Source organism: Podarcis filfolensis (genome assembly GCF_964270895.1).
Source record: "Podarcis filfolensis genome assembly, chromosome: 8".
NCBI lineage: Eukaryota > Metazoa > Chordata > Lepidosauria > Squamata > Lacertidae > Podarcis > Podarcis filfolensis.
Genome location: NC_139611.1, coordinates 40,430,593 through 40,454,302, shown reverse-complemented (window position 1 = coordinate 40,454,302; position 23,710 = coordinate 40,430,593). Strand labels below are relative to the sequence as shown.

The 23,710-nt window shown below is 51.5% G+C and overlaps 2 protein-coding genes across 3 annotated transcripts in view; one reads left to right on the top strand and one right to left on the bottom strand.

Annotated features, from left to right (window-relative positions):
- CDH15 (cadherin 15) overlaps positions 1–13,309 on the top strand; it is an 18,951-nt gene extending 5,642 nt beyond the window's left edge. For both annotated transcript variants that reach the window (XM_083626251.1, XM_083626252.1), the window contains exons 2-14: positions 2,416–2,571; positions 3,797–3,952; positions 4,874–5,018; positions 5,750–5,910; positions 6,829–6,957; positions 7,487–7,672; positions 8,234–8,487; positions 9,135–9,274; positions 9,370–9,588; positions 10,064–10,303; positions 11,089–11,225; positions 11,693–11,857; positions 12,369–13,309. In XM_083626251.1, coding sequence (XP_083482377.1) covers positions 2,416–2,571; positions 3,797–3,952; positions 4,874–5,018; positions 5,750–5,910; positions 6,829–6,957; positions 7,487–7,672; positions 8,234–8,487; positions 9,135–9,274; positions 9,370–9,588; positions 10,064–10,303; positions 11,089–11,225; positions 11,693–11,857; positions 12,369–12,566 — 2,286 coding nt within the window. In that variant the 3' untranslated portion in view covers positions 12,567–13,309. The remainder of the gene's footprint in view (positions 1–2,415; positions 2,572–3,796; positions 3,953–4,873; positions 5,019–5,749; positions 5,911–6,828; positions 6,958–7,486; positions 7,673–8,233; positions 8,488–9,134; positions 9,275–9,369; positions 9,589–10,063; positions 10,304–11,088; positions 11,226–11,692; positions 11,858–12,368) is intronic.
- SLC22A31 (solute carrier family 22 member 31) lies at positions 13,304–23,710 on the bottom strand. The gene is made up of 9 exons (XM_083626284.1): positions 23,349–23,710; positions 22,675–22,778; positions 21,524–21,678; positions 21,142–21,310; positions 18,196–18,341; positions 16,815–16,923; positions 15,842–16,056; positions 15,130–15,241; positions 13,304–14,072 (listed from the first exon to the last, which is right to left on the bottom strand). Exons 1-9 carry the CDS (start codon positions 23,706–23,708, stop codon positions 13,643–13,645), a joined length of 1,800 nt encoding a protein of 599 aa, XP_083482410.1. The 5' UTR covers positions 23,709–23,710; the 3' UTR covers positions 13,304–13,642.

The following is a 23,710-nucleotide window of genomic DNA, read 5'->3' as shown; positions in this document are numbered from 1 at the left end:
CGGACCTGGATGTTGGAAGAGTCAGAGGACAAGTGAAAGTGCTCCTTCATGCAGCACATAGTTAAACTAAGGAACTCATTCCTGCAGGGAGGTAGCGATGGCCACCGACTTGGATGGCTTTGAAAGAAGATTGGGCAAATTCATGGAGGAGAGGGATATCGGTGGCTACTAGCCATGATATCTATGTTCTGTGTCCCCACACTCAGAGGAAGTCATGCTTCTGAATGCCAGATGGTGGAAACAGCAGGAGGGGAGAGGGCTCTGGTGCTTGGGTGCTGCTTGCCAGTTTCCCACAGGCCACCGTGAGAAGAGGGTGCTGGACTAGATGAGCCCCCTCTGGCCTGGAGGAGAAGATAAAAAGGGCCCTGCTGGTTCAGGCCAGAGGGGGCCCATCTAGTCCAGCACTCTCTTCTTGCAGTGGCTGACCAAATGCTTCTGGGAAGCCCAAATGCGTGACCAGGGCTTGGGATAAGAGTCTGGGCTACTTTTGATGGGAGAGCAACCTAGGATTCATCCTCCTAATATGGGGTTGAGCAAATCGCAAAGAATAATTTTAATGTATTCTGCTTAAAAAACCTTGGTGATTAGGTGACATATAAATGCCCTAAACCAGTAGTTCACCAAAACATTTTTGCCCGTGGACCACCTGGAAATTGCTGCTGGTCTTGATTTTTCTGCCTGTTGTAGCCTTTGTAATGTGCTGTACTAGATGCTGTATTTTTAAATTTAGTTTTGTATTGCTTCTTGTATTTTTTTATATGGTATATTTTACTGTATTACACCTTGGATTCCCTAGAATTCAAATTTCAATATAATAAAATGCAATGTAAGAATAATCCAGTTAAAAAGCAATGAGTATTTAATGCAACAGAATGTCTTTCACCTTCAACCACAAATCCATGCACACAGCAAGGACCAACATGATGTTTGTGGGCCAGTGGTGGTCCACAGACCACAGTTTAGGGACTCTGCCTTAAACAAACAAACTCCCAGCCACTGTCCATATCACTGAGACCACTCATTGACAGCCGTTCGTCTCTCTGCAATATACCAAAAACCAGGAATCCGCCTTGTTACATGCTTACCTGTCAATCAGAACATTGCTGTGCTGACTCCCTGGAATCAACCTGCCTCCTCTGTTGTGCTCTAGCAGCTCCTGGGCTGTGTAAGACCCTTCCTCACCATTTCCTCCAGGACTGTAGGGCCCTTCCCCCAAAGATGGCAAGCGTGCAGCTGCTCCCTACCACAAAGGGTTCTTGGGTTACCAGAGAGGAATGCACAGCCCACACCTGGCCCTTAGCAATCACTACATCCCACAGCTAGATGCTTTCAGCCATTGGCTGCTGCAAGATAAGAACAGAACATAGGAGCCCTGAAGCTGAATCAGGCACATCTAGTCCAGCCTCATCCCCTGTTGGAGGCGGGATGCTTCTCAATGCTAGTTGCTGGAAAGTTCAGGATAGGGACAGAGCTGTTGCGCTCATGTCCTGCTTGCAGTCTTCCCACAGGGATCTGATTGGCCACTGTGAGAACTGGATGCTGACCAGATGGGCCTTTGGCCTGATCCAGGAGGCTCTTTTTATGTCCTTATGTCCTTATCCTGTTCTCACGGTGGCCAGCTATAAGGGCTCATCCACACTTCCTCTCGTCCTGCTCTTTCCCCCAGAGAAAACTGTTCTTTGGCACTCAATCAGAGCAAACGTCAATTCAGGTTTTCTCTGGGTTGACGTTTGCTCCGAATTAGCACTAAAGAGCACATTTTCTCTGGGAAAGGAATGGGGAAAGGAGAAAACCACTCCAACCCATGCCTAGAAAGTGCAGGTCAAGTGGGAGACCACTCCAGCCCATGCTTTCTAGTCACGGGACCAGCAGAAGTGTGGACAAACCCTCAGTGTCTCTTGGAAGAAGCCCCTAAGCAGCACCTGAGTGCAACAGCATTTTCCTTGCTTGTGAGTTCCAGCAACTGGTATTCAGAGACATGCTGCCTCCAACATGGAGGGAGAACAGTGACTAGGAGACATTGATAAATAGCCTTATGTTCCATGAATTTCTTTATCTTTTAATCTACTCAAGGACTGATTGTACACCCAAGTTCTCAACCTAATTGGATCAGATGCTGGAGTTTTGTAGCGGCAGGGAGTAAGGGAGCTGGCCAGGCAGGGACTGTGGCCCCTGGAGGACAAAGGAGGTTTTTTTCTGCCAGATCTTCATTTTACAATACTTATAGCCTGCTTTTTCAGCTGAAAGCATGATAAGCCAAAGCAGCTTGTGCAGAACACAGAGCCACCATGAAATTAAAGTCAGAACAGAAGGCATAAAAAATGGGGGGGGGGGAGGTGTAGCAGACACAATAATAAGCCTCTGAAGTCTTCAATATGTCAGAGACTGATATAACACCTTTTTTTCCCCTGGCAGGATGTCTGTTGCTCTGAAGAAGAGGTCCATAGCAGCCCCCCAGTACTGCATCTAAAGCAGCAGAAGGATGGGACAGGAAGGGTGAAGAGGGCTTGGGTGATCCCTCCCATCAGCGTGTCAGAGAACCATAAGCGGCTCCCCCATGTTTTGGTGCAGGTAAGGAGGAGAATGGGCAGTTTGGTATTCAACAGTGGTGGACAGTGTTGGTTCAGGAGAAGGCTTGGGAAGCAAAGAAGTGCCCTTCTCTTCCCCCCGGTGTGATGTTTCCATGGCTGCACCTGCTCTCCGCTTGCATCCCACCAAGGTCTGCTTCAGACCCAGGATTGTGCCTTGGAAGGAAATGGCTGGACTGAGCCAGCCCTGAGTGAACTTCATTGAGATGCTGAGTTTGCTATTTGCCAATAGCACAGCACCCTGCAGAAACACATCCACTTGCTCATTGTGCTCATTGCTAGATCCAGTGCACCCTTCCTTACAGCCCCATCACAATCAACCAGGTTGCTCCTCTCCCTCCCACTCTGCCTCTGAAGGCAGGTTAAAAATACAGTCTGGCAATGGCACACATCCTTCAATACATGCAGTGCCAGTGTGGTGTAGTGATTAAGAGCGGTAGTCTCGTAATCTGGTGAACCGGGTTCGATTCCCTGCTCCTCCACATGCAGCTGCTGGGTGACCTTGGGCCAGTCACACTTCTCTGAAGTCTCTCAGCCCCACTCACCTCACAGAGTGTTTGTTGTGGGGGAGGAAGGGAAAGGAGATTGTTAGCCGCTTTGAGACTCCTTAGGGTAGTGATAAAGCGGGATATCAAATCCAAACTCTTCCTCTCTTCTTCACCTACAGCCACACTGGTTCATTACACCATGAATGTTGACCGTAAGCACTGAATATGTGTGTGTGGTCTTTGTTATGGTGAAGGCACAGCTCCATTTGCCACAGCAGGCTCCCCCACACTTGCGGCTTGCAGGCACCCACGTGGCAGCCCCTCCTTGCACAACACATGCATTCACAGGAAACCTGGCCCTTGCCTTCCAAGGACGTTGCATCGTGCATCAAGCCTTTCATTGCGCCATGCATCGAAAAAGGATCCTGGCTCAGTGGCAGAGCATCTGCTTTGCATGCAGAAAGTCCTCCCAGGTTCAACCCCCAGCGGCATCTCCACGCAGGGCTTAGAAAGACTCCTGAATCCCCCTGGAGAGCCACTGCCAGTTAGTGTAGAGATAATATTGCGCTAGATGGAATCAGGCAGCCTTCTATGTCCCTGAGCCTGGTTGGGATTTAAGTCATATCTGGGTACAGAGAGGGGGAAGGACAGCACCTGTGGGCAGGAGCAGGGGAAGTGCCGGCCCTCTCCCAGCACACAGGGTTAATCTCCCTTCTGTAGATTAAATCAGACAAGCAGCAGCCCGGAGGTGTGATCTACAGCATCAAGGGTCCAGGAGTGGATGAAGATCCCAAGGGTGTGTTTTCCATCGATAAACGCAACGGGAAAGTCTACCTCAATACTGTGCTGGACCGGGAAAAGAATGACCGCTTTCGGGTAAGGAAAGCCCAACTTGCTTCGTGGTTCATTGCAGCTCTGGAGGGTGTTTTAAATGTCAGGGCTGAGCTCCGGAACACATGCAAATGGTGGTGGTGATGATAAGGTGCTTCTGAGCATGTGCAAAATGTATTTCCCCAACCCTGAGATGTCTGAGATGTTGGGTTACCATCATGCCTAGCCATAGGCCAAGCTGGCTGGAGCTGATGAGAGTTTCCAGACCCAGAATATTTTAAGGATGGAAGAATCATAGAACTGTAGAGTTGGAAGAGACCCCAAGGCTCAAAAACTCCAACCCCTGCAATGCAGGAATCACAACTAAATGCAAAATCTGGCCCAAGAATACATAAGCCAAAGGGCAGATAAGTTTGGCCATCAAGCAGTTCTCTCTCACCTCCCAAGCAGAAGACTATTCACACCCCAGTCAGCAACAAGGGCAGGACACAGACTGTGAGTGGAGACAGACAAGTGAGTGCCTTGTTTCAAAGTGGGGGGAGGGGCAGGGTCATGGCAGATGGAGGGGGCAGGAGGTGAGGAACAAGCCTGTCACCTTCGAGATTCTCAAAAACTATTTTCTACCTACTGGGGGTGCCATGCCTGATGGCGTCCTTTGACCAAAGCATTAGGCTGGGCCTAATAGCTATGTCATTTCATAGAGGACTCTCTTCTGGAGCTGTGGGGTGTCATTTTGGGCGGCCCAAAGCTTAATATGGGATGAACATCCCCAGTTCCTAATTTGGGATCACCATGCATGCATTTGTGAATGTTGCACAAAAACAGTGCTTTTGATCAAAGATACTTATTGTGGATCTTGAAGGGGACAGTCTCCCTGGTTATGTATGGATCTTATAAGACAGAACTAAGCTTATCTTGATGATCACCTGATAATAACTTGACACCTCTTGCTTTGCCCATGCCCAGCTCAGGGCCTTTGCACTAGACCTGAGTGGAGTTCCACTGGAGGATCCCACAGACCTGGAGATTCTGGTCATGGACCAGAATGACAACCGGCCCCTCTTCCGGCAGGCTGTGTTTACTGGGCACGTGGTGGAAGAAGCTCCCCCAGGTGGGTGTGCCAGACCCTCGCATGGTTCTTGTTTAATACGGATGGGCCAATTCTCTGTCTCCAAGCCCATCAAGGTGGGTTGAACTGGAAGCTGAGGGTGGGGAACTGTGAGAAACAGGTAGCAGCTGATAGGAATGACCTTCCCCTGCCTTAGACCTTCGAGAGTTTGTATGCTACAGCGGCTGCACGAATATTGATTGCCCAAAACTGGAAAGAGGAAAAAACTCCCACGGAAAAAGATTGGCAAATTAAGTTAATTGAATATGCCGAGATGGCTAAATTAACAGGAAGACTCAGAAATCAAGACAACAACCAATTTAAAAATGAGTGGGAAATTTTTATTGCATATATGTCAAAGCATTGTATACAAGTTGATACATCAGCAGGATTCTAAAAAACATTTGCAGTATTATGATAACAGATCGAACCAGATATGTACAGATAGAAAATATTATTTGGACATGCATGAATTAACAATAAATATAATGGAACCATGGAGAGGGTAGAGGGAAGTCAAGAGATTGGAGAAATCCCACATATCAATATTGTATTGATGGTATAAACATTTTTAATGTTTGCTGTATACGATGTTTGTTATAATTAAAATCAATAAAAATATTTATATATTTAAAAAAGACCTTCAAGAGTTCTGCAAGTCAGTGTTGACACCACTGGGCTAGATGGGAAAATAAATTGTCCTGGTGGAATAAGGCATCTCTGTTCCTTCTCAGGTACCTACGTGATGACGGTAGAAGCCACAGATGCAGACGACCCTGAGACAGACAATGCCGCATTGAGATATTCCATCCTGGGACCAGAGATGGGAGATGTCTTCACAATTGACGAGCTATCAGGGGAAATTCAAACAGCCCGAGCTGGGTTTGACCGGGAGGTACAAGCCTGTCAATGTTTATCTCAGAGCTTGAGGGTGGAATGCAGTCATGGGTGACCAGTCAGTAGGCGCCAAAGAGCAGAGTGGACTGTATGCTGCACCAAAGAATGAAGCCAGTGGAAATCTGGGATGAAACATTATTTCTCATTTGAATCTGCACACAAACTTTGATCATTTGAATCCTTAGGGTCTATTTTGTTATGACATTCCCAATTTTGAAAGCGATTGGGCTGAGATGTTTTTGAAAAAACGGGAGCAATCATTTTGAATGCAGCACATTAATGCTGTAACATTATTGCCCTGAATTATTTTTAATAGTGACACACACACACACACACACACACACACACACACAACGTCTCAAAACTATACTTGAAAGAGTGAAATGTCAGGAAATGATTTGCAGTTTTCTAAAAATACACCAAAATTTTACTTTATTTGCAAAAATCCAGGCCAGTACAGATAAGCTTTGACCTACAGTCTTCTGGAAAGAAAAGTGGGACAGAAAACCAGGTTTTTAAACTTATCTGACACTAGTAGCCTCACACCCAGCATTGCTGAATAATTCTAAGAAACAACAGCAAAAATCAGTGCAGTTTTGAAATCGGGGTTTCAATCGGTGCAATTTTTAAAGTTTCGCTCCACCATCTTGATTCAGAATGATGCCCAGATGTATCCAAATATAGATTTTTTAAAAATCTGCTACTCAAGCTCAGGAACCGCCGTGCAATTTGGGTACCGCATCTTAAGAGGTGTCCAAACGTATAGAGTACTGCAAACAACTTTCCGAAAGGTATTGTAGGTATGGAACCCAGGGAGGAATAGGCAGATCCTAGAACCGTGTGAATGGTATGCTTCCCTCTCTGGCTCGTACCCTCTTCCCCACACCGTCACCTACCTCTGCTCCTCTCCGTGCAGGTCGTCGGCATTTACAACCTGACGCTCCAAGTGGCAGATATGTCCGGAGAGGGTCTGGCCACCACCGCCACAGCCGTTATCTACGTGGATGACATAAATGATAACCCGCCCGAGTTCACAGAGAAAGAGGTGGGGAACCCACCCCCCTCCCACTGAGGAGGCAGGAGGTGGAACCGGTGGGAGAGGAGACTATAAAGGACCCTGGCTGGGTTCTTTATCCGGCTGGTGTGGCTGGAAGTTCCTTCTGCTCCATTTGAATGGAGTTAGGGGCTTGAGAGTGCAGTGGAGCAGGGCTTTGTTGGGCCTCTCCAATATCTCCTGCATAATACCAACAGCAACGAAACCCACTCCAGTTGTGAAGCAGGAGGTGATCCATGCCGATGAATCAGTGCAGCCCACAAAGCACATCAAGTACGGGCCATAGCGCACAGGCTGCTCCTGCCAAGCCCCTTGGCAGCATCTAATTGCTATTTATCATTATTGTTTATTCCCAACACTTCCCCCACAAAGAGTTCAAGATGTCACACATAGTTCTGCCCCTTCTCCAGTTCTCCCTCAAAAACCAGAAAGAAGGGGAAGACTGTGCCTTGCAAAGTGTGCACTGGGAGATCTAGCCAGGCCAAAGTACTGAATAATTCCCCCCCCCCTTCTCTTGCAGTTCTCAATGGAGGCCCCTGAGAACAAGCAAGGCGTGGTCATTGGGCGAGTGCTGGTCCAAGACAAGGACCTCCCTGGTTCTCCCAACTGGTTGGCTAAGTTCACCATTCTGGAGGGGGACCCCAACGGGGCTTTTGCCATCCACACCGACCCCCTCACCAACGATGGCGTCATCTCCCTGGTGAAGGTAAGGAATGGCATTCAGCTGGATCCCTCCCTGGAGCCTGTTTAGAGCACCAGGTTCAGCCTGGGAACAATGGCCAAAGCACCGGGTGCTAATGAGCATGCACAGAGTGTGTTCTGCTCACCATGGAGTAGCCATAGCCTCCCCCATTCCCTAAATATGAGGCCTGGGGTATGGACTTTGAGGTGAGAGGGATTTACAGGCTAGCCGTCTTTGTAGAGTTTAAATAAAGGCACACAATCCCAAACTTTAAACAAGCAAGGTAATGATAACAAGAGTACCTTTCACCATGCACTAAGGGCAGGTCCATCAGCACAGGGTAGCCACAACCAGTTGCCTGGATGAAGGGAGCAGGATTCTGGGGCCAGAAGCCACAAAGTGGATTTGAGTTCTTGCAACTCTTGCTTTAGCTATCAATAGCTGGTTGAAGCTCAAAACAGAGCGGACAGAGAAAAGGCTGCGAAGCAGGAATGCTGGCCCTGTTTGAGGGATTTGCAATGATGGGAGCAAAAGGGTCCCATGCCACTAACCACGGCTTCACCAACTCTCTTTCCCTATCGTCAGGCCCTCAACCATGAAGAACGGGACCGGTTTGAACTGCTTGTCTCTGTCCAGAACCAAAGTCCCCTGGAGCTGTCTGCCCCAAAGGCTGCCAGGGCCTTGACCACAGTGCGGGTGCACGTGCTCGATGCCAATGAAGCCCCCTTCTTCCGGGAGAATCCCTGGAGGGGAAGCGTGAATGAAGGTGCGCCCCCTGGCACAGAGATAACCCTCTACCGTGCCAGTGACCCAGACACCCAGCAAGGGCAGCAACTCAGGTGAGCTGGGCCAGAGGGCTTCAGGCTACTGTCCAAGGAGATACTCCAGGTTAGCTTGCATTGGGAGCAGGTGGGTGATTTTAAGGAGGAAGGGAGCAGAAAACCCCCTGGCAGGGTTGGCCTCCAGAGCTTGGTGGGATTCTGCCCTTCCAGAGCTGCAGACCAAAGGCATGGCTTGGTGCCTGGCATAAAATTCAGCACTGCAAGAACTGCAGCTCCTGTTCCCCTTTTTGTCTTAAATAAGTCTCTAGACTTTATGGCCTAGAAGAAAAACGTACCAACTTGCAGAAACAGAAGAAAAGTCCTGCTGGATCAGGTCAAACGCTTATTTAGTCCAGCATCTTATTCTCACAGTGGCCAACTAGATGTCTGTAGGATACCCACAAGCAAAACCTGAGTGCAACAGCATTCTTCCCCATTGTGATTCCCAGCGACTGGTATTCAAAGGCATACAGCCTCCAGCAGTCAGGGGAGAGCATAGTTGTCATGACAGTGTTTTGGATGAGCCACCACACAAGCCCAATTTGCCTCCCAGATGTGTGTGACATCCTGGCAAGTGTGACTTTGCCTCTAGGAAAGCAAATGCTGTTCATGAACACACACACACACAGAATATTAGCATCTCTTTCTCTGACCTGTATCCTCAGGTACTTCCAGGCCTCTGACCTGGCCAGCTGGCTGCAAGTGGACCCTGACTCCAGCCTGGTGCAGACACGACAGACGGTTCCCCCACGCTCAACATTCCCAGGCGGCTGGTACACCTTGCAGATCCTGGCCAGCGATAATGGTGAGAAGGTCGGGCAGAGAGTGTTAGGGCCGGCCCTAGTCACAATCAAAGCTATCCCTTAGGAATGCATCTACGTTCTCCTGCTTTTTGTTTAGGAAACCCGTCCTTGACAGCTACGGGGACCCTGTCCATTGAGGTGCTGGAAGTCAACGACCACGCTCCTCTTCTGCTTCCGGTGACTAGCGAGCTATGCAGCCAGGGCGGACGCCTGGTGCTGAGCGCCACTGATGACGACCTGGCTCCCCACGCTGAGCCCTTCCACTTTCGCCTCAGCCCTGACATGGCTCAGAATTGGACTCTCGGACACATCAATGGTAACCTTGACCTGGTGGAAGTCAGCACCCCTACATTTAGCAGAGGGTGGGAAAGAGATTCAACCAGGGATGGCATCAGCGTTTGGCATTCCCAGTCAATTCCTAGGGGCCTGAGCACCCACCTTAAAAAAAAAAAATACATTGACCTGGCTCTCTGAGCAAGGCTGGACCACAAAGTCCAGCCACCATTTTAATTTCCTTCAATATCACTCCAAGGTATTGTGGGAAATTAAAGTGGCAGCTAGGCTCAGCTTCCTGGCACTGCCTGTCCCTCAACACTGCTGTTTCTGCCATTGCTGCTGCTCCCAAGTAAGCCAGCCACTGGGCACCTTGTCCTGGGACCCCGCAGACCCACTTGGATTGGTCTTCCTGCAAAGGTAACAGAGAGCATTATGGGAGGGGGTGCAAAAGAATAGATACAGGCAGGCTCCTGCTTGCTCCATCCTCCTCCCTGAAACTCCCCCATCTGTTACAGACACCCATGCGCTGCTGCAGACTGAAGGAGAAGTGGATATAGGGCTCCACGTCCTGCCGCTGCTCATCAGTGACTCAGGGACACCGCCACAGGTGCGAGAGCAGCTCCTGAATGTCTCTGTGTGCGCCTGTGACAAGTGGGGCTCCTGCCAGGCTCACGTTGCTGCCGTGGTGGGTGCTGTGGCAGGCCTGAGTTTCGGGGCCTTGATGATCATCCTGAGCTGCACCATCCTGCTCCTGCGTAAGTGCAACGCACCTTCTGGCGTGAGATTCAGGGCCTGTTCCTAAAAGGGCATTATGCTGGGGCATGTCTGATGTGGTTCAGTCCCTCAAGCTCAACCTAATGGTAGGGCCGGCCTGGCCAGTGGGACCCGAGGTACAATGTTAGAGCAGGCTTCTTGTGTCTCTTACTTGCTCATGAGTAGGAGCTGCCAAACAACAGCTACGTGTCATGCTATGCAGAGGCCTGAGCAGCCACCACATATAGCAAGGCCTTTTGGGAAGTAACTTGGGCCCCTGCTCTGGAACTTTTCATCAAGTCCTCCCTGCTGCTCCTCCAAAAATGGGGAGAATCATTTCTGCTTCCACTGGCCTTTTGAGTACTAATTATTACTTTTCTCACACTGCATCAATTTTCTGCTGTAATCTATCCATCCATCCGAAAATGTAATATATTAAGGAAAATTGCTGTGCAAACACCCCCCCCCCCCATATTAGGAAAAAATGCATAATGGTGTGCATATGAGGAGAAATTCTCGCAAAACTGCTGAAAAAATTCCATGAGGACTTTAAAAAGAAAAAGAAAAAGAAAACTAATACGGAGAATTGAATTTAGGATTGGACAAAAATGAAAAACTGAGAGAAACCAGAATTGAGAGATTTGCTCATTCCTACTTGCAGGAGGCTGGGGAAAGGACATGTTTTGATGCTCTACAACACACACACACACACACACACACACACACACACACACACACACACAAACACGGCTCCTGCTGCTTTTAACCTTTCCCTCCCTGCTTGCAGTCCTGGCCTTGCTGGTGGCTGCGCTGGAGCATTCCCGCCGTCAGGCCTTCCACAAGGGTCTCCTGGGAGGCTCTCAGGATGACTTGAGGGACAACATTGTCAACTACAACGAACAAGGAGGCGGAGAAGAGGACCAGGTGAGACCCCAAATTATATGTGGGGGTGGGGTGGGAGAGCACAGCAGAGAAGGCAGCCTGAACAATCTATGATGGACTTAAAGAACTATGGAACTCCCTTCCGCAAGAGGCAGTGATCGCCAGCTGGGTTTGGCTTTAAAAGAGGACTAGACAAATTCATGGAAAATGAGACTGCCAATGACTGCTAGCCACAATGGCTGGTAGTAACTCCACTGTTGGAGGCAGGAGGGCTCTGAATGCCAGTGGCCAAGAATTATGGGTGGGGAGAGGTGAGGTCACACTCGGGTCCTCCTTACAGGTTTCCCATTGGCCATGGTGAGAACAGGATTTTGTATGCATTTTTGATTGGGGGTCTCCCAACTTGAATCCTCCCCTACTTCATCTGCCAGGCCCCAGCAGGGTCAGGAAGCCTTGTCTCTCTCTCACACACACATCATGGTTGTAAGGTCCCTCTTCCTGCCTTTCAGGATGCCTACGACCTCAACCAGCTGCGCAATCCCGACCTCTTCCCCCCACCATCTCTTCGGAGCAAGCCGCCGCACCGGAGGGACGCCCCCTACAGCTACGGCCTGCCTCAGTACCCCCGGCGGCTGCCTGCCTGTCCTTCCGACATAGAGGACTTCATCAACGAGGTACTGAAGAGACACATCAGGGGCTGGGAGGATGGCAGAGGCCAATTGGGGCAGAGCTGGAAGTGGTGGGGGGGAACCCTCCCTGATTTTGGCCACACGGAGCTACCCCCTTCTCAGTTTGGTGCTGGCACAAGTTATCAAGAAGCTGCAGGGCCTGAAGAAGCAGGAGTGGGGAACCTGGCAAATGGTAGATGTTGCCGAATTCCTGACTCCCATCATCCTTGGCCTCCGGCTGTGCTGGGAATTGGGAGTCCAGCAATTGCTGCAGAGCTGTAGGCATCCTACCCTTGCGGAGCAAGAGGTAATGGCTAGGAAAAAGGAGGTCTGGCAAGTAGCTAGCCCTTAATGCAGGCTTGCCCTTTTGGCTCCATGGAGGCTGCAACTAGAACTTTTAAAAATTGTATATCCCGCTTGTCACTACCCAAGTCTCAGTTAAGGGGAGAGGGTCCTTAGGATGTGGTTTGTCTTGGTAGTCCTCTGCTGAGCTCCCCTGCCTCTCCTCCCCCTGCAGGGCCTGGAGGCGGCCGACAGTGACCCCAGCGTGCCCCCGTATGACACGGCTCTCATCTACGACTACGAGGGCGAGGGCTCGGCCGGCGGCTCGCTCAGCTCCATCCTCTCCAGCTTGGCTGACGAAGACCAGGATTACGACTATCTCAACGAATGGGGTCCACGATTCCGGCGCTTGGCAGAGCTGTACGGTCAATAGTGGGGGTAGGGGGAAGATGGGGGGCGGGAAGGGGAGAGGAGACGCAGTTCCAGCAGCCAAGTATGTGCTGGACTCTGCCAGCTGTGGACAGAGACCACGCAGCCCAGTTACCCTCTTGGTCTTTGGCTGGCCCCACTGCCAGCAAACCCCCCTCCTCTCAGCAGCTGCTGCTGCAGTTATGGGGGTCACTTCCTGTTATGCCACCTACTTCCCCAGGCAGCCTTGCAGATAATAACCACTGCCCACTGTGGGGAAGGAGGGCCTCAGCGACCCTTAAACTCAGGTGCTCCAGGAAGTCAGCACCATTTCCTGGGAAGAGCCAGCCCAAAGCAGGGAGGGAAGGCAGTGCCAGTCACAGAGTCCCAGGCATAGATAGGGATGAGGGCCCTTTGCTATAGGCCCACTGGCCATTATCGCCCACTGGCCATTCTCACCCAAGGCTCTGAGCACCCAGCAGGCAAGTGGGTGGAGCCAGATGATGACAACAACCTAGGTTGGGAAAATTAGGTAGGGGGGGAGAAGACCGTAGTAGGAGCCCCCGGATGAAGGGACCTTCACTGGGCTAGATGAGGGCTCTGGACCCCACTCCCCACCCCTTCCTGAGCAGGCTAAGGCAGAAGACCCAAGACACTTTGCTGGGCCCCAGCTGCACCCCTTAAGAAAGAGATCCAGTATGCTTTGGAGCAGTGAGGGGAGGAAGGGAGGGCAGCTGGAAATAAAGCAGTTGAAGATGGAGCTACAAAGGTGTCACACAGTTTTTATTAGACATGCTTGGGGGCAGCAGAGTCTATAAGGCACTGAGGGTAGGGCTGCAGTGGCTCTTTCCCTGCGAGACAGAGAGAGGTGAGTCCAAAAAGCTGGCTCCCTGCAGGTGTTTTGGACTACAACTCCCATACTAGCCCCAAATGTCTGGGGGGCAAGAGGCAGATGATCCTGTGTGACGGCCAGCCGCCCTCTGTGCTCACAGCCTCACTCCAGTTTTTAGGAACATGGTGCAGTCCTTCAACCGGGGGGGTGGGTACTTAAACACCCCTCCTCGCTGCCCCAAGGCATGCAGTCCAGTGGCCAGCAGGCCTCTACATCCCTTCCAGAGTGCTGTTGTTCCGGGAGCGCACCGGGAGCAGCGGTCTTGTTTGCCCAGAGCTGGCTCCATGGTGGGAGCCCAGCATCTTCTTGGTGGCTGAGACGAGGCGGGCGTAGCTGTCGGGGTCGTAGGGGCCAGCTGTGGAGCGGGTGGAGAGCAGCGGCAGGTGGTCCTTGTGGCGCTGGCGCTGACTGGAGCGGAAGAGCGGGGGCCGGTGCTGACTCTCCCCGTCCTGCAGAGAGTCCGGAAGGGGCCTGCCGGTGCTCTCTGGGAGCAGCATGATGCTAAGCACCGACAGGATGGCGAAGGAGGCAAAGATCACATGGTGGAGGAAGAAGCCATGGCTGTTGTGGATCTCCATGAGTGGAGTGGTGGCCTGGCCCACCAAGCCAGCGGCCAGGATGAGGCCCAGCCCAGAACCCCTGCAGAAGAGAAAAGGGCAGCAGTGTTGGGAACAAGAAGTGCTGGACAGGGTGAGGGGGGTAGAAGAGAGGAAGTCCCGCCTGGCTACATGAGGCACAAGCTCAGCAGCTAAGGACAGAGTGGGGCTCCCTGTGGGCCATGTCCAAGATCTTCCTCCCTCCCCCAAGCCCACTCCTCCTTTAAAAGAAAAATGTAGTTTTTACTGAGGATTTTTTTGTGTTACAAAACAGATGCCCATTTCTCCTTTTAATGGCTAGTGCGGCTGTGTGAGAAACACACAAAGGAGCTGCCTTTGCCCAGGTCAGATCAGTGTCAAACTCTGGCTGGCAGCCTCTTCCCAGGGCTGGCCTCATGCCCAGGAAGGCTTTTACCAGGCCTGCAACCCAGTATCAGAGAATGATGACTGGAGCTTCAGGAGGGGGCCACCCAGTGCTAGAGAGCAGCTGCTTTGCATCCAGAAGTTCCCACATTCCACCCCAATGACATCTTAATTAGAGAGCTGCCACTGCCAGTATATCTTCCTATATACATAAAAATGTAATATTGTCATCACACTGCTCCTGTTGGGAGGATTTGCAATGTTTCATCACAGTCCTGGATTTGCATGGCTGGCAAGCAAAGCAAGCAGGGGTGCGAGCCCCTTGTGAACAACACTCAGCCAGATGGACTAATGGTCGGACTCCGTGGAAGGCAGATTCCTGTATTTATATGACCTCCTGCATGCAAAGCAGATGCTCTACCACAGACCTACTTCTTCCCCAGTGGCAACCAGGGATTTAAATGTTCACAGGACCAGTCATTTGGGTAAGGCTTTCATCTGGGTAGACCTCTGCAAATTGGGCCTCTCCTGTTCCTTCCATCCCTTCCCCCAGCCGAGATAATGCAGCAGTCACCCTCTCACTCTGGGTTCTGGGCCTGCCAGTCTATTATCATCTTCATCATTATAATTACATTTCTATACCGCCCTTCTTCAGTGGAACACAGGGTGGCTTACAGTATACAGTCTAGGCCTTGTGTGCCTGCACAGCACATGCAGGGAGAGGAGAAACGCCTCACCTGACCACGGTGGGAAGCACCTCGCCGGCAAACAGGACGCTGAGGGCGGAAACAGCTTGTGACGCGAGGATCCCCAGGACAGAGAGCAGCACAATGAGCCAGGACATCAGGTCTAAGGGAGGAAGAATAGAGAGGCAGGCAGGCTAAGCAGGTCTGCCCAGCTGCTAACCAAAGTGGATGGCCCAGAGAGGCCTTCATAGAGCAAACCTTAGCACAGGAGAGGAACCCATGGCAGTCCAAAGCCACATTCCCTTCTGGGCTGCTTTCCAGGGGCCACATGCCAGTGCTGGGTGGGCCAGAGGGCCAGAGTAGGTGGAGTGACATATGCACATTTCCCCCTTTGGTGCAGTAGGCAGACTTCCCCACACACTTGCCACACCCCTCTCTGTCCTCCAACCAGGCAAGCAAAAGACCATGTCAGAAGTCAAGGAACTGTTCCAGCCAAGCAAACACACTGGGGAGCGGGGAGGGGTCAAAACAGGGCCAGGGACACAGGCTTGGAGGGACACAGCTCCAGGCCCAAGGCTCCCAACCTTCGCAGGTAACTCGCGCAAGTGTGCCAAGCTGCATGTGCACGGATGAGGATGGCTCGTGGCAGCTTTGATCACTCTAAACCCAGCCAGGAGAAGAGAGCCTGGGAGGGGTGGGCTGGGGGTCTTTTCTGGGAACTTGTGGTACACACACATACACACCCATATCACTGTCTGCTTACACTGAGTCAAGGCCAGTAGCAGCAGCGAAGAAACGCCGGTCAGGATGGTGCTGAGCAGGAGGGCGGCGCGGCGTCCAAAGTGGTCCACGGTCAGGCACAGGAAGAGGAGCGCAACCGCCTCACTCGCCACCAGCAGGAAGTAGGGGAAGTAGAAGCCCGGTGCGTAAGAGGTCAGGTTGCGGGTGAAGCTGTGGCGGATCCCACTCCCAATGAACCTGGACGGTAGGGGAGACAGGAGGCGGGGGCAGAGAGATGATAAAATGCTCTGCAGTAACTCTAGGAGGATGGACCAGGGGTTAGAGTTTGACAGTATGAGCAGGGATATGGGTCCCATGGGTCAAATATAGAGGGTGGCACATGGGCTGGAAGTTCCCCATCCCTGTACAAGAGGAGAAGCACTACAGTGGTACCTTGCGTTAAGTATTTAATTCGTTCCGGAGGTCCATACTTAACCTGAAACTGTTCTTAACCTGAAGCACCACTTTAGCTAATGGGGCCTCCCGCTGCTGCTGAGCCGCCAAAGCACGATTTCTGTTCTCATCCTGAAGCAAAGTTCTTAACCTGAAGCACTATTTCTGGGTTAGCGGAGTCTGTAACCTGAAGCGTATGTAACCTGAAGCGTATGTAACCTGAGGTACCACTGTACTTGTGAGTAACTCAGGACAGATAGCAAAGAGGATCAATGAGGTCTGTGAAGAGGCCAATTGGATGCCCCTGGGAAGCCTACTGGCAGCAGGGGGGGGGGGGGGGAGGCAGCAGCCCTCTTCCCACTGTTGCTCCCTAGCAATTGCTACTGTATGCAAAGGTAGGCTGCCTCTGGACGTGGAGGTTCCAGGAAGACATTACAACTAATTGTCACTGCTGGGAGATTTCACCACCACAGCAATTTCAGAGTGGCCGCCGACACTTCCCAGCACAGCTCCCAGCTCCCACAACCAGTTCTCAAAGAACCCACAACACATCAGGCTCTTACGCAGTGAAACCCAGGATAAGGCTGTTCTTCCAAATGACCCGGGTGCGGAAGATCTTGCAGATGCTGTAGTACTGTGGCAGAGGGGCCCCTCCAGACAGGTTGTCCAGCTCTGGAGACGGAATTAAAAACATATTGTGAGACAACCAGCACCACTAATCCAGGAAACCCACAGCATATATTTTTTTTTAATTAATTGACATGAAGAATGCACATGCTGGCATTCAATTATATTCTCAGGGCAACTAACAGCAAAAAGTTAACACAATGAAATAATCTCTCAACAATGCAGGAAAAACCACAGACCAAACAGCAAATAAAAATGTCAGAAGAATGAATTAAGAAGCCTTGAGATTTATTTACATTTTCAAGGTCAGTGGCAGGTGCCTAAAGGGCAGCCAAGAATCCTTGGGTGTGGCAAAGCCAAAAAGGTCCTCTTCCATCATTTCACAGACATATGCATGGATCCTCTTTGCTATCTGTCCTGAGTTATTCACAAGTAATGCTTATCCTCTTAGGCAGGGATAAGGAACTTCCAGCCCATGTGCCAAATGTGGCCAAGGATGCTGTTCCTGAGAAACCATCACCTACTTGCCCCACAACTGACATCATAGGACACCGCATATGCAACTTCCAAGGAACAAATGGGAGCTTAACGGGAGCTCCTGATTGTTCCTCTGCCGGAGGAAGGTGGGTTCCCACTACCCATCAGTGCACCTTGTTCCTCAGCAGGAGAAAGCTTGCACTGAAACTGCTGCTAAAATGGGAAAGAAAGAGACTCAAGTTTTCACAGTGGCTGCCCCTGGAGCAAGCCCCTTGGAAGGGGTGCTGAGAGTACACCTTCAAAGAGAAGCCACTGTGATGTCAGGTAACTGATAGACAGCCCTGCTTCCTGTCAAATTTGGCCTGAGAGGGCAGTTACAGGAATCTGGCCTGCTTGATGGGGTAGGGGAAAAGTTTCTCCAGCTGTGCTCTAGGCGATGTTGGACTCCCATCAGCCCCATCCAGCATGACTAACCCTCATGGGGGATGGAAGTCTATCTTCACCTGGAAGGTGACAGGTTCCCCATTCCCTACTCTAGGGGACCAAAAAACTCCACCCACATCAGAGAAACACATCCACCCATGTTGCGGCTTGCACACCTGCTTCTCTCACAGTGGGTCAAGAGGCATCGATCCCAAAAAGGCAATTGGTGCTTTTTCCAGCCTCCCATTGCATGGGGATGGCGTACCTTGCACCCAAAGTAACCTGGCAGGGCAGATATTCACCAGCCCCACCAACCTGAGCTCTAAATGAGCACCCAGCATCCCGTTGCTCCAAGCCAGAAACTGACAAAGCAGCAAGGCTTAGAGTGAGGGTCAAGCCTAGCCCTTCAGACCTCACCTGCAAACAGGTGCTCCCAAGTGTAGGAGTCATCCTCCAGGTGGATTCCATTGCCCTCGGCTAAATCGCGCAGAACCTGCTTGCCTTCCTCAAGCTGCTGAGTGGCCAAGAGCCAGCGGCCCGACTCAGGGGAGAGGGCAGGACACCTGCTCCCAAAAAAGAAGAACAAGCACCGGTGGAATCCTGGCAGGCAGAGCTGGAGCGTAGCTGCTCCTTCATTCTGGACAGTGTATCCCCACATGGAGAGCAACTACCCAAAGCCCAAAGCTTGCTGGATATTCTTAGGAAACCCAGCCTCTTGGCTGCAGCCTGCACACACAGGAGTAACCACAACCACACTGTGCAAAAACGAACAAGGCAAAACTTTCAGGGGAGAAATAAATTATTATTATTATTAGGAATTTTGTGGGGGGGGGTTAAAGCTGATGGTTGTTATGTTCCCAAGCATGAACCAATTCAGGAGAACTATGGGGACAGGGAGCCTTGAGTGCATATGACACTGCAAACTCTCCTTAGGTGGTGTTTAAGGAAGTGTGGCTTGTGTGGTGAGACGGGGGCTTTTCAGAAGAACAATCAACTTGCCACATCTCAAGTAGCAAGGAACAGCTGAACTGTACAGCCTTTTGCTGCTAGGTCAGTGAGCCATACTAATGGCCTCTGCGCGCCAACCAGAAAGTGTTTTAAAATCCAGAAGGAAGAGAAGGAGGAAAGGGTGAGGGAGTCATTTGTATTACATAACAGCAACTTGGGGTCCCCCCTTCCGGATGTCCATTTTATTGGGTGTTCATGAGGATTTGTGCTCATCATGCTAACAGGACCATCACACCGGATCCCACACTCAATGCTGTTTGTGCCTGAAGATGTTTTGGAACAGTCACACTGCTTCGTTTCCAAGCAGTGCATAGCCCTGGAATCCTGTAAAATGTCTTATACCGCAAGCGTTCTGGTTTATTTTTTGCCCTGCTTTTGCTGCGCTATAGCCCCTCTGGAGCGCAATAATATGGCAGCATTGGGGCAGGATGGCAGAGCAAACTTAAGTAGAACAAACCTGCCACTGATGCACTACTATTATGTCAAAAACATGTTGCAGAAGACACCCACAATACCACCTTTGTCTGGAGGGGCCCGTACCCTCTCCTGGTTTCAAACTGGGGACACTGCCTTTGTGCAGTGCAGAGAGAAAGAAGGGGAAATGCTTTTTAGTGCTTTCTTGTATGGATCCAGGGCCTCTCCCATAAGTGTCCCAGCATGACTCTCCCTTTCCCTGCAATGTTTAAACATCCACTCCTTCCTCTGCAGCACACACCCCACATTGCTCAAGCCTAAAGGAAGCTGCTCCAAGTTGCAGCTGGATCAAGTGTGTTCCTTCAGCCCTTGAACTAAAGGGCTCTGCCAAGGAGGTGCTCTAGTGAAGAGGGTTTGCTCAGCACCAAACACACTCAGGCAGTGACCTCTGCAAGGCTGAGGAAGTGCCAAGGGGGCTGAGGCTTCAGAGTGGATCAAAGCAGCACCCTCTCCTGCCTGGAAGGGTTGCAAGGAAATCGTGCAAAGGAGGCAGCAGTAGTGGGGATGCATGTCCGACAGCAAGCAGCCACAGGATTAGCACTGCCCTCTGACCCCGTCACCATCGGGCAAGGGCAGGGCCGCCCCCCTTCCCGTCCCACCTTGGGCGTGCTGTACCGCTGTGTTTTGTCTACATTCAGTGGGCAATATTTAACAATGCACACATGTGCAATGCCACAGCATAGTGTCAGCTGAAAGCTTTTTAGGGCACCAGGTTAGGGGATCGAGCAACTTTAACACAACTCTTGGTGCTGCAGGACTTTTGTCATATAGGCGTAGATTACCGTATTTTTCGCTCCATAGGGCGCACCGGAACATAGGGCGCACCTAGGTTTTTTGGGGGGGGAATCATGAAAAAAAATTCTTATTCCCCCCCAGCCCCAAAGAGCAGCGTACAGGCTAAAGAAGCCATAGCCCCGTGCAGCTTCTCCCTGCCAGAGGGGTTGCGCGCTGCTATGTCATAAGCCAAGGCAGCCAGCGGGATGGATCCCGCTGGCTGTTTTGGCTTCCTCTTTAGCCCCACGCAACCTCTCCCTGCCGGGAGAGGCTGCGCGTGGCTAAAGAAGCCATAGCTAGATGCAGCCTCTCCCTGCCGGAGGGGCTGCGCAGGGCTATCCCTGAAGCCTGGAGAGAGAGACGGGTCGGTGCACACCGACGCCTCTCGCTCTCCAGGCTTCAGCGAAAGCAACGCGAAGCCTTTGGAGAACAGAGGGAGTGCTCCCTCTGGGCTTCAGAGGCTTAGTGTTGCTATCGCTGAAGCCAAGGAGCTCCATAGGACGCACACACATTTCCCCTCAATTTTTGGAGGGGAAAAAGTGTGTCCTATAGAGCGAAAAATACGGTACTTATTCTGAGAAAGCAGGGCTGGGGAACTTCAGGCTCAGGGACTAAATATGACCCTCCATTTGGCCCTCGTAACTCTCCCCAGGCCACACCCCTCACTTGGTCAACTTCAGGTCCTGAGTGTTTTTTGCCTGGCTGGAATGTGCCCCTGAACTCTGATAATGCCTCTTGCTTCCCTGGATGGAGGAAAGAGAGGGATGTCTGTGCCAAAACTGGCCTATTGGACAAAATGTGTGTTGCTCTGCCTGCCTTTGCCTCTACCTAATGGAATGCGGCCCTCAGAAGGTTGCCTAGAAGATAATGTGGCCCTTGGGCTGAAAAAGGTTCCCTACCCATGTTTTAAGGCACCAGGAGAATTACAGGGAGTTCCCACCCTGGGAAGAGTTTTCTCGAAGTGCGGCAGGAGCGTGAGAACCACACTGATCTCCTCCTTGACATGAGGTCCGCAATGCTTGTTGCGCCTCTCATTTCAAGGAGTCATGTGTCTCCATTGTAAGGCTTCCCACCCCCTTAGTATTCAGGGCTGAGAGGCAAACTTACCACCAGCAGGCAGCCAGCAGAGTGAGTCCCAGCACTATTGTCCCCTGGAGGAGCCGCCACTCCTTGCAAGCCACCGCCAGCCCTGGCAGGAGCAGCTCCCCAGACACCCAGAAGAAACCAGCGCCCATGGTGACTGCCAGGCGGTGCGGAGGGTCACACAACTCCAGCCCTGGGGAGGAAAAGCCAGTGAGAAACACAAGAAATGGAGACGGGGGGCGGAATGTACAGGAGAGGTGCACATGGCAGGCAGAGTTTGCTGGTAGCCTGGGAGACACACGGGTCTGCTTTGGCTAGGATCCAGAGTTCCCAACCCATTATCTGAAAGCAGAGGCAACTGCGGAGGACCTAACAAGGATGTGGGGTAGCAGAGAGGGCCACTCACTTGCAACATAGAGGGAGAGGAAGGTGCCAGCCAGCAGTGCCCCAAAGAGCAGCCGGGTAAATACAAGCATAACGTAATTCACAGCCAGCGCCACGGCAATGCCCAGAGGAATGGACAGCATCAAGGAGGAGATGAAAGTGGCCCGGCGGCCAAACCTAGAAAATCAAAGGAGGGCAGTGAGTAAGGATGCAAAGTTGGGGAATTCTACAGGAGAGCCAAAGGCCCATCTAATCCAGCATCCTGCTCTCCGCCAGATGCCCCAGTAGGAAGTCTACAGCTCTCACTGGCTGCATCTCTGCTCAAACACCCCAGCCCCCTGGGCAGAAGTGGCCAGTTCAGTTACCAGTCCACGGGTATACAAGCAAGGGAGTCTGGCTTTTTTAACTTGGACTTTTTGAAAAAGTCCTTTGCAATAGCAATGTTATGAAACGGTGGAACTCACTCCCACAGGACACAGCGAGGGCCACCAATATGAGTGGCTTTAAAAGAGGACTGGACAAATCCATGGCCAATAAAGCTACCAGTGGCTACTAGCCACAATGGCTGTGCTCTACCTCCATGGCCAAAGGAAATCATGCTTCTCAATGCCAGTTGCTGGAAATTGCAGGAGGGGAGAGTGCTCTTGTTCTCTGGTCCTGTTTGAGGGTTTCTCACAAGCATCTGGGGGGCCACAGTGAAAACAGGATGCTGAACATGATGCATGCTGGACTGGACTCTAACCACTACACCACACTGGCTCTAATACCAAGTCAAACTGTTTTGTTGCTCTTGACTATTAGCATTGACTCTGAGTGACAACACTCTCTCCAAGGTCTCAGGAAGAGAAAGATCTTCCCTGCCACTTGCCATTTTATCATTAAAACAAAAACAACTGGAACTGAACCTGGGCTCTACTCCATGCAAAACCAGTGCTCTACCACTGAGCATTACATTCACTTCCCTTGGGGATAAGAACATCCTGGTTCAACAAGACTGCAGCACCACAACATCATACAGTAGCTGTACACTAAGAGTGTACTGGGTTCACTGGGATGCTAATTAAGAACATGGTAACAAGCTTCCAGTCCTCACTGAGGATTCACAGCATGCAGGTAAGGTTGCTACAAGCTCAAGGGAAGGCAAAGCAGCATTGTGATGGGGAAATATTTTACCTGTCACAGGCCGATCCAAAAGCCATGTAACCAATCAACCACCCCAGGAGGTGGGTGGTTTGCTCCAGGGGCACCTGCCAGTGGTTGGCACAGACCAAGTCCCACTAGAAGAAAAAGGGAGGAGACTTTTCAGAACCAGGAGGCTGGTGGTGTTGCCTGCCTTTAGGTCTTCTCATAGATATAGAGACGCCCAGAGGCCACTTCCAGCTTTTGGGGCCCCAGCCATAATAAAATTTAAAAATAATGGCGCACAATGCAAAATGATCTAAAAATCAGTTAACAACAAAAATTATCAAGCTGGTCTCTGACTGTAATAAATTTCATGTTCATGTTCAACAAAAATCATGGATTTTACCAAATGGCACCTCTTATTTGTTTAAATGCCTCCCTCACCCCCGCATAAAAACAAGCTGCAAAAATTATCAAATGCAGAAAAAGTAACAAGTTAATTTTAAACCTAAAAATCAAAATTAACCCTAAATTTGAGGCCTACTTTAACCTGGAGGCCCAAGCCAAGCCCCTCCCCGCTCTTTACAAAATGTGCAACAGCGAGAGGTTTTGCCTAGATCAGAACCCACGGCGTCATTTGGGCAGGGGGACCTGGGTCTCCCTCTTCCGTCCCCTTCCCAGGGCCACTCTGCACATCCTCAGAGGCACCCTTCTGACCCACGGACCTGCGTCACGACGGTGGAGAGGAGGCCGGCCTCAGGCAGAACGTACTCCCAGCCGCGGGTGCAAGGGCCGGTCCCGTTGGGCTCGAGGCCGCCCCCGGGCGGCGGGTAGCGGTAAAGCAGGCAGTGGCTGCCGCGCGGGGTGGAGGCGTTGCGCAGCTCGGGCCCGCTGGCGTTGCGCAGTTCGGGCGGCAGCAGCGCCGGGTCCGGGCGGCAGCGGTGCTGCGGGGTGGCGGCCAGCAGGAGCCCCGCAGCCAGGCCGAGCGCCAGCGGCACGTTGGGCAGCCACGAGGCGGCAGCCAGGAGCCGGGCGCGCCGCCCGAAGCCGCCCACCTGCCGCAGCAGCTGCCCGTCGAAGTCCATGC